General features: G+C 40.7%; 1 protein-coding gene across 1 annotated transcript; it reads left to right on the top strand.

The window, feature by feature from the left end:
• Nucleotides 1–8,312: 8,312 nt before the first annotated feature.
• LOC107080875 (thrombomodulin-like) lies at nt 8,313–10,943 on the top strand. Its single transcript, XM_015369082.1, has one exon. The coding sequence runs from the start codon at nt 9,010–9,012 to the stop codon at nt 10,558–10,560; it is 1,551 nt and encodes a 516-aa protein (XP_015224568.1). The 5' UTR covers nt 8,313–9,009; the 3' UTR covers nt 10,561–10,943.

The following is a 10,943-nucleotide window of genomic DNA, read 5'->3' as shown; positions in this document are numbered from 1 at the left end:
CAGGAGGCTCCAGCTCAGGAGACCCATGGCGCCCTCTGCTGGAGACAGGTGGCAGAAACTCCAGATCCCAACAGAAAAACATACAAGCAGGAAGGGATCCTTGGCGCCCTCTGGAGGGCAAGCCTCTGGATCCCAACAAAAAGAAGAAGATGAACGGCACCGTTTAAAAGATCCCATAGTTCTTGAAGGGAGATTCAAGGAGATACCTGTTTTGCCTTTTTTGTTGTTTTTTTTTTTGTTTTGTTCTTTGGTGTTTCAAAACATTTAACAAGGGTGATTCTGTATTTTGTATAGGTGGCCAGATTATTATTATTACAATTACAATTATTCAAACAATATCACTTTATATGACTGAAATAAATACACTATTATTAATTTAATCTAATTATAATTCAATAATACTAAATACATAAACCCCAGGATTATGCATTTGAAATTCATAGTCTTTATTACATTAATTGATATGCATCCTGTGGGGCTTAATTGATATGTTTGTGTTAAAATAGCTTAAAAGTCAGTCTTACAAGTCAGGGTTAAATATTTCTGTGGGTGTGGAGCTGGTGAAAGCAGAGAGGATATGTTTCAGGGTATAAGACCAGGGAGGCATCTTAAAGTTGCAAAACAGCAACCCCTGAGAGTGGAATCTGAGATCTGTTGAGGTGATGAAATGTCCTACATCTACAGCCTCAGTCCACTGAAATGAAAACAGAAATGTTCTACCTTAGAGAGCAGAGGGGTCCAAGCAGGGGGAGCTGGATAAAACAGAGCAGATAGTCAGATATCTCTGGCATAATGAGACAATAATTCTCAGCTGCTCAGCCCATATTTCATCATATTATTTTTAACACGTTTAATTTTTATCTACGCTATGTCCTAGTTACATCCTCATCATGTTTTTATCTGCTGTTTTTGCAGACACTTTACTCTTTTAACTCAGTATTTCATATTCAAACAATGCTTTTGCATTGCAGCATTATTCTGGCTCTATAGCATTCTATAGCTAACAAATTCCTGTCGTTTTAACTTTTCTATTGACTGAAAAAGATTGTTTTCTTTTGCTAAATGCAGTGAGTGGTGAACGTTTCCCATTTATAAAGCCCAAATTTAACATGTTTCCATTCCTTCCTTTTATTTGTCGTTCCTCTGCTGTTGCTATCAAAACAGATTTATTTGACATCTCTTTCTAGATCAGTTAAGCTGCCTTACTGCGTTCTGTGGTTGCCATTAGTAACCATGAAATAACATTGGTTTGCTGGTTAATTAAATACACAGTGGGCTGTTTCCCATTGAAAGCCCCAGGTTGTGTATTAGCCAGGTAATAGGAATCCAGGGGAATACGTCAGAGTGCTTTCCCATTACACTGGGCCCCAGGACTTTAAACCCTGAGAGAAACTAGACTACACACCCTGGCTGAGTCAGGAGAGACACACGCCTGACAGAACAGGGCTCTGCTGGTTCAACACATGTTGAAAAGAAGGCTATTTCATGATAAACTGAAATTTTAAGGTCTACTTTCTCTGCCAGGTCCTGTCTGTGCTAAAGTTAGTGCATTTTCAAAGTCTTCAAAGGGATGGGCTTGGATTTCAAATCGTTTTATTTATTTATTTATTTATTTATTTTCTACTGATAATTTAGGTATGAATATGATAGCGGCTGTTTTGGGAATCCAGCTCTTGCCATCTGTAGTTTATCAAGAGAATAAATTCGACGTCAGACAATGAGACACTGGCTCATTGGTAAAATGATCTCATGATGTTTTCACTTTTTCAGCCAAAACATGATACATGAACAAGAAGTAGATCAAGCTGGAGCTGTGAGCTTATATATTTGGGTATATGGGGATGAACATGACTATAAACATGACCTAATCCATTTGAGTGGGTTAACTTAAATGGGGGGAGTGAAGGCCAAGTGGTTAGGGCATTGCACTTGGAATCCTGAGGTTCTGAGTTTAAGCCCCACTGCCACAGAAAGCCACTCTGGGTCCCTGAGCAAGACCTTTAACCCCACACTGCTCCACAGGCACCGCTCAATGGCAGCCCACCTCATCCTCAAGGGGATGGGTTAAATACAGAGTTAAATTTCTCCAGCGTGAGAAAGTTCAATTACAAACCCTGCAGAAGTGGGTTTTATTCACTGGGACAGAGCTGTAGATAGCCACTGGGGTCTATTGTGAGTAATTCCAATATCAATCCATCTATTCTGGAGAAAGACCAGGTCAGGGAGGAAGTCTAGAAGCAGTTTGATGCTGCGTTAGCTCCCAGGATAAGAGGAAGAGGAATCTAAGGACAAGAGAGAGACGATGATGGAAGCAGCAGAGAGGCTTAGGGCCTTATCAAGTGTGTTTTTAAACTGAACTTTTCTGCCATTTTTGTATCACATCAACCGATACGAGACTGGGTGTGGTGATAATGTGATGGAGCGCAGCGGAAAAAGCTTTTCGATCTGTTCCACAATGCAGAACAGCAGCTCCTGATCCTGAGTCATCCACAGACAGACGCACCACTGGAAGGGAGATGGTGGAACTGGTCAAACTGGGAGCACATCTGCTAGGCCCAGAGATTGTTCAGCTTAATTATTTCTTGATTAAATAAATAAGTGTCAATAAAGTGTCTTTAGATAAATTCATATATAATTTATCTATTTGATATATTATTCAATAATTGCATGTGTTATTTAATAAGGAGACGAAAAATTAAATGAAATAACTGCACCTTTAAATGCCCCATTAATAAAGTAAGATTTATTTAACATATTATTTGATAATTACAGATGGCATTAAATAAAGATGGTCAAACTAACTAATCAGATGTCATTTTTTTTCAAATAAATTAATTTGATAAAAAAAAATTTCTCTGCATTTTTTTTTCATTTCATGTTTTTTTTTTTCACAGCAGACTAATAATATTATTCCAACTGTCTCCTTCATCCATCAAACTCAGTGGGCGGGACTAGGGCGGTTTCTATAGATACTGATTTTTGATTGGCAGCCGGGCAGAGCAAGACCACTTCCTCCAGTTTTCTATGACACTGAAGTGAATATTTTTGCTGGAATCTGCAGTAGTATCTTAGCAGCTGAATATTTTTTATGTTTGGAAATGACTGAGAAAAGGATTAATTTTCATATTCTTATGTCAGAAGGAGTCGTTATAGAGCAGAACAACATGATGAGGAGATTCAGCTGTTAGATTCAGGAGTATTAGAGATGTGAGGCATCCAAACGGTCCAAGATAGTAGCTCTCCAGCAGAAAGTGTGAATAAATGTACTGCATCTTTCTGTCTGAAGGGTTCATGGAATTAAATCTATAAATCAAATATCTGTCAGTTTGAGTTTGATCTGTAAAAGTTAGAAAACCTTTTTCAAAGCACCGTAAGAAAAAAAATGCTGTCAACAATGTTATGAAGATTTAGCACTAAAAGGATAAGCTGGATAGACAATGATTAATGTGCGTCCATAAAATGAGTCCCCAGAAACATGACATAAGGGGAAGCAGAGGAGCTGGATGGTGCCTGCATAAGGCTAAACTCGCTCAGTGGTATTCCACTTTATTGTTGTCCTTTCCTGCTCGCTGCTAACAGGATGAGGTGGATCCTCTGAACATTTTGCTACTAATTCCAGGTTGGAGCAGGAAAAATGCCCATTAACCAGCAATTGGGTGAAAAAAAATGTTTTAATCTATGCAGTGTGGAGTATGTAAGAACAGACCTTCATGGAAAGGCCTGATACTTTAAATTCTTGTCAGTGTTGTGGAGGAACACAGGATTTTAATCACAAACTGCAAAACAATGTCAATCTACACAAGTCATTTTTCTCTTGAAATAAGTGCATCTTTTCTTGAATTGAGGAAGAAAATTAGACATTTTGCCAATGGAACAAGTCAATTTACATTTAAAATAAGAGAAAAACAATTGCATCGTCTTATTTCAAGTGCATAATATCTAATTATCTTATTTCAAGAGGAAACATTCTCATCCCATTGGCAAACTATCTCATTTACCTATTCAAATTAAGGTGGCTCAAATTAAGGTGGCTCAAATTAAGGTAGCTATTTCTTGATTAGTTTTCCAGTGCACAGCTTTTATTTTGCTGCTGACTCACAGAAACCATAAAAAATGTAACCAAAGGAAACACGAACGGCGCCAAACTTCTTTGGTTCCCCCCTGTGCAGAAGTCAAAACATCAAATGCTCATTAATAAAACACACTTTGGTTATTTTTGTTTCTATAGCATGAACAAAGAGCGACCTTTCTCACATCCCCTCCATCCCCTTCCAGCCCACCACACCCTCACCCCCACCCTGTGCAGGAACGTCTTCTATGTGTCACAGTTCTCTAATAATTAAAGCTTTTTGGCCTCTTTACAAACTACAGCCACAATCTCCTTGGTTTTAATTTATTGCTGGTGACTGATTTAATCCGTCACTGAGAAGAAATCAATCATCTCGGATTGTGTTCTGTCAGAGTCGCTAAGAGTTGAACCAGCGTGTTTATAGGAGGTTGTCATGGCAGGTTTCTACATCCTGTAAAGGAAATCTATTCAAACGTGTTGCTCCAAACTTCCTCCTTGGAACCGTAGCACCTTCCCCTCATGAGGAAAACGTTAATATGATGAATGTTTTACGAGTGGTGACTGATTTACTCAGACTATAAATATGTCTGAGATGTCTATTGTCGCAGCTATTTTTATAGCTTACCTGTGGCGATGTGTCCATGTGAGTCAGGGTCTCTCCTGTAAGGAGCTTTTGTTGAACTTACGGTTAAGGATGCTTCTATAATTATCATCGTCATCCATGGGAAATGTTCGGAGAAAGTGGGGTGATGCTCCTGTCCCTCCTTCCACCTTTCATATGGTTATATGAAATTTATTCTGTTTGTGAAAAAAAAATCTGAATCTATTTTTTTTTTTTTTTTCAAAAGTTAAATGATAAATCTTTTCTCTATTTCTCTTTAATCTGTAGAGAAGGACAATAAGCAAGTATGTTCCACTCTATTAAGCCTATGTATCCTGCCTGAAGGAAGAAGGTTTGGAGCTCTGGATACTGGTTTTGGTTATGGTTTGAGGACCCAAATGCAGAGGCAGATGTGAGTTTCTTGTAGATTTTATAATTGTTCATAAACAACAGAGGCAGGAATAAAAAAAAATCCAACAAGAAAAAGAATAACAAACCAACCAAACAAATGAAGTATTTATGGCTAACTGAACAAAAAGAGGACTAACGAGCAGATTGGGAGCAGGTGTGAAGAGAGCAGTCTAAGGAGCTAGGGAAAAAGGAGACCAACACAAGAGGGCGACAGAGGGCATTGTTTGAAAATGCAACAAAATAAGAATTAAACCAATAAAACTAGAAAACATGGAGCAAAGTTAAACTGAATACTTAAAAGAAAACATAACAAAACTAAGACTGCGACACCTATTTAGACTACTTTTTATTTTTCCTTTTACAAAATGGCTTTTTTGCCAGTAAAAATAATGGTGCAAAATTCACTCCATACTTTGACGTTTGTTCAACTGGTTGGGAAGTGCTTGGGTACACAATTGGGTGGAAACTAGTTACATTTATTCAGTTTCAGTTACTTGAGTAACTTTTTGGCAAATGTGTGCTTTTAGGGGGAGTTTTATTGCACTTTGATTTTTACTTTTACTTGGTTAATATCTTGATAAATTAAAATAAATCAAATTAAACTAAATAGAGCTACACTAATTTGAATAAAAGTCTTGGCTGCTCCTTCCAGCTTTGCCCCAAAAGAATATTTTATGGAAAAATAGCTCCAGATAAATACACACAGTTATGGTTTTTAATCAAAATGAATAGTTGAACCTACTAAGAAGTTTGGAGGTCAGGCTAATATAATATGAGGAGCATATTGGCACTGAAGATACTGGTTTCATTCAATTTATATTTTTAAAAATTGTTTAGGAATTGTTATTTTTCACTTAAATTAGTCTTTAAAATTCCAGAATTTGCAACAAAAATTATATTTTGGTCATTATTAAGTGATTTTAAATATCACATGAGTTACTCAGTACTTAGGTAGCCTTTTTAACAAATATTTCTTACTTGAGTGTAATTTTTGGATACCTTTGGTACCAAGGTAGTTATACAAACATTATTGATGAAAACTTATGAGTCTCTATCATCTAAAATATATGAGTACCTTATTTATTTATTTATTTATTTACTTATTCCTACTGGAGAAAAACATTATAAAATAATAATTTATACTAGGCTTACTTATTAGGGTATTGTATTTGCTCCATATATTTTCTGTATTATGGAATAAACATCTGATTAAATCCATGGAAGTTTTCACCAGATATGATATGATACCCTTTTCCTGATTTACTGTTAGTAGAGTAACATCCTATAGCTGCAGATGGGTAAATGGTCAGACCTTCTGCTCTGCCATCCACTGCCTGGCAGACATGTCGCTTGCATCTAACCAATCTAAAACAGATATAAATGTAGTAATAGCAAGGGTGTATTTTTGTGATAAAAGTTAGTGGGACGCTCTAGGGATAGAGGCTGATGGACCTACAGCTACGGAACCCGAACGCTTTCATAAGGGTTTGTATTTTCCAAAAATGAGCTCAAACATATATTTAATGAATGCTTTACTATTGTTGAGAACACAAGAGAACCACAATACACTGATATTTATAGTTATAGACAGATGCTTGCCTTTAGTCCATTATTTATAAAGGGCTCAAAAACATCAATGTATATAAAAAAAATGTATATAAAAAAATGATGAATAAACCCTGATATCCGATGCCAACATCAACATATCCTGCATCTCTAGAATGGACACAACTTCACTTCCATCCATCCATCCATGCCTGGCTTCCCTTTAAGCTGCATTAGTAATTATTCTCCTTCACAAGCAGCAAAATCTAATTTAGAAATGTGTCCCATGTGTCATTAACAGCCAAAGTCTATAAATTGAACCTTATTTTTCAAAAATCCTTTATACATTAACTTTTATTATTTTTGTTTTAATTCTTGCAGGTTTCCTATATTTTAATTTTATATCTGTATCCAGTGAGTCTGGCTGTCTCTGGGTTGCTGGTGCAGCTATTTCTGAGTCTGGTTGAACTACAAAAGACAAAAAGATATGTTGAATTTTATTATAGCATACCGTATTTTTTCTTAAAACATGGGGATATATTTTATTGCATGTTGCACATCCCAGTAAATCTGTTAGGCAGCTGTCCCTAATTGTGTCTCTGCTCTGCTTAAAAACAGATTTATGAACCTGTCTGCCAATATAATGATGCCTGAGAAAATCATTTTCAAGATCCCAAGAAGCTCTGCAGTCTGATTCTCTGTCCAATCAGAAAACAATAAATATGTGTTCATTTTAATCTGAGTAATGGTCTTCTGAGAAGCCCAGCTTTTTAACTTATATAAATGTACAATCCGCTGCCTTTTTTAGCTGAAAAAGCTCCATATATGTAACAAACACATTTTTCTATGGCATCTCTGATTTTATAACCAACCAGTCTCCTAACTTTTACATAAGCATCTATGGAAGTAGCTGCTGGTTAAAATTGACTGAGTGCTGCTGTGTGTCTCTCCTCCAACCAGCTACTCTGTATGCAGTGAATATCGACCCCAAATAATACTATGTCCCAAAACGACAGATCCGATGATATTTCAAGAGGAGCAAGGAAAAAACACGGACTGTGAAACACTCTGACCACAGTTAGCTGCACCCAACCCCAGTTACTGTTGGCTAAAGTAAATCTGTGGAAAGGGGAAAAAAGTGGAAATTATTGGTGGGCACTGTCCCCTCCATGCCCAAAGTTGGTGGGGACATGTCCACACCAGCCCTTCAGAAAGTTACACCAGTGAGTCATAGTTGCTTTTGTTATAAGGGAAGAAAACAGGTAGCAGTATTTTTCAGCCATCTGACTGACAGTGAGCAGCAACAGGTGTTTGAAAGCAGCACAGATCAGGGGGAAACTGGCTTCTTATTTTGAAACCTCATCTGTGCTGCTAACATCAACACCTTTGTTTATAGATGCTGGAGATTGGCCTGTTTTACAGTGTAGTCCTGTTTCTCTGACTGTGACTGGCTGGATGTGCTCTCTTCGTCCTCTGGCATGGGAGCTGGCTTGGAGCTTGTCTTCCTGGAAGGGGCCGCCTTTTACAGTTTCTTTTTGTGTCTCTGCTTCTGTCTCCTTGAACCCCAGTCGGCCTCAGCAGATGGCCGCTCACACTGAGCCTGGTTCTGCTGGAGGTTTCTTTTTTCTAAAAGGGAGTTTTTCCTCTCCACTGTCGCTACTAGCATGCTTAGTGTGAGGGATTGCCTTTGAGACAATGACTTAGATAGAAAACTTTGAATCAATTCGACTGTATGATCTGGTGAACTGTAAAGTGCCTTGAGATGACGTGTAATTTGAATCGGCGCTACATCAAAGCTGATTTGAATTGAATTATAAAATGAATGGATGGTTTATAGATATTTATGGTAGATAAATGTTTATTCAGCTGAAACCTTAAACGTAGTTTGTTTATTCACCTTTTATCCTTATTGAGATTGAAAGTCACTTGGCCTCCGGCTGACCTGAAGACTGAATCACAGGTTTCCCATTAATTTGGATTAAAGGATGATATTTCTGAGCAACCATCTGGGATTTCAGGAAAATTTCTCCTCCTATGACACAGAAGAGACTGTTCCTCTGGGATCTGGTGAAGGGGGGGGGGGGTGCTTTTGAGATTTAAATCATTTGTCATCTAATTAAAGATTCGTGCGCACATGTGTGTCTTTTGATTGGAGACCCTTTTTTTTTTTTTTCAGATAAGGCTGGATGGGCGTTGAACAGTCTGCAAGGCTGCACTCTCCGGCCAAACGGAAATTCCTCCCTTTGCCCGGTCCTGACAGAACAAACACTGCGCGACATGCGGTATAAATGGGAGCAATGGTGAGCCTGTTTCAGCTTCAGATCTTCGATCATTTTCCTCGATACAAGCGGAGGTGTTAACTGGAACCCAGCTGCTCTCCACCATGGCTCCTGTGTCTCTGGGCCTGTTTTTCTCCGCTCTTCTGCTGCAGGAAGCGGCCGCCTTGCAGCGCGCTCGCTGCTCCGGGAATCTCTGCTGCTTCCAGGAGTCTCTGGACTCTAAAGCTGCGCAGGAAGCCTGCGAGGGGCAAACCGGAAAGCTGGTCCAATCCAGCACTTCTGTAGAGACGAGCAAGTTTGAGCGTCTATTGAGAGGATTCACAGGGGTGTTCTGGCTGCAGGGTGGCCCAAACTGCACGGCTGTTTCTGCGGGGAGTGGGCCCGGATTCAAGGTTCGGCCGGAGCACTGTGGGGACATCCTGGACGGCTTCTTCTGCGCCTTCGGCTCCTCTGACGTATGCGGCGTCGTTCGGGACAGTGGGAACACCTCGGTGACCTACCGCTCACATGCAGGCTTCGAATTTGCAGATTCGGAGACCTTTCCCCCTGGGACCCTGGCCCTGGCGGCTCGGCCCGGCGCTCAGTTCCCGGACTCCAAGTATCTCTGTGTGGCCAACTGGCTGCAGGCTCCGTGGCGCTGCGAGGTTCTGCAGGGTGGCTGTGATCACAGCTGCGATCAATTTAACCACACCTGTACGTGTCCAGCCGCGCAATCCCTCCATCACAACAGCTTCTCCTGCACGAACACATCTGAGCCGGGTAGCAGCTCCCCGTCCGAGATCCGGCGCTGCTCCGAGGGCTACAGGCCTGCAGCGGACGGGAAAAGCTGCGTGGACGTGGATGAGTGCGCGGACGAGAAGAACGCGTGCCTGGCTGAGGGTAAGGTGTGCGTAAACCTGGATGGCGGGTACGAGTGCGATTGCGCGGAGGGCTTTGCGATGGAGGAGGGCGCCTGCGTTAACGTCTCCATCTGCAGATTATGCGAGCATATGGACTGCGCGAAGATCAGCGGGGTGTACCAATGCAAGTGCAGAGAGGGGTACAGGGTGTCCCCCAAGGACCCCACCAAGTGCGAGCAAGTTTGCAATCAGAAAACATGCCCTGCGATCTGTCATCCCAACCCGAAGCAGGAGAGTAAGAACACGCCGTGCTTCTGCCCAGAAGGCTTCATCCTGGACCACTCAGAGGGAGCAGCCACCTGCCACGACTTTGATGAATGCGAGGCTCAGAGGCTCTGCGATCACGACTGCGAGAATCTGTTCGGCGGCTTCAGGTGTGTGTGCAGGAAGGGCTACACCCTGCAGAAGGAGAAGTGTGTCCGGATGAATCACACCGAGGAGGATGAGGATGAGGAGGACGCATCTGGGTCTCCTCCTCCACCCGCTCCATCAACCACCCCGATCAGCCTCCAGCCGGCCGCCCTCCCTTCTTACATTAAGACCGGCAGCGTCCTGGGCATCACCGTGTTCCTGGCGCTGTGCGGGGGGCTGATGCTGTGCGTGGTCAGATACGCGGCGACACGCTGCAGGACGTTGAACCTGACCGCCCTAAAACACCCGGATATTGACATCTTCTACCTGCAGCAGGTCACAACAGAGACATACAAGCGCTTATCCTTTGATAAGCAGGCTAGAAACGAGCCGCAGAGAGTCTGAGTGATGCACCGATCAGGCCGATTTAAAAAATAAAATGGTTTATTTTTGATTCTCTTCTAAAATATAAAAATAAAGCAGCTGTGCTGGAGGGTCTAAGATATTTGGAAACAATAAAAGTAAACCAAAAAATTACATTTTTACAAACCCTCCAAAAAAGACATCATAACACATATTGTTTGTTTTAGAAAGGTTTAAGATTTAATGCATTTATACATAAGGAATAAAAATGAATCCGTTCCAATCTGTGGCGGACAGATCGCTGCATCTCTGTTGTAAATAAGATTTAGTCTGAAGCACTGGTTTCTGTGTTAGAAGACAGAAAAAAACCCAAATGTACTTTATATATCGCACTGAGAAATAAATATGCCTTATGAGGGAAATTA

This window comes from Cyprinodon variegatus, unplaced genomic scaffold, assembly GCF_000732505.1.
Source record: "Cyprinodon variegatus isolate N-32 unplaced genomic scaffold, C_variegatus-1.0 Scaffold2441, whole genome shotgun sequence".
In the NCBI taxonomy this organism is placed as follows: domain Eukaryota; kingdom Metazoa; phylum Chordata; class Actinopteri; order Cyprinodontiformes; family Cyprinodontidae; genus Cyprinodon; species Cyprinodon variegatus.
The sequence above is the reverse complement of the archived record's forward strand: the minus strand, read 5'-3'. Positions and strand labels throughout refer to the sequence as shown.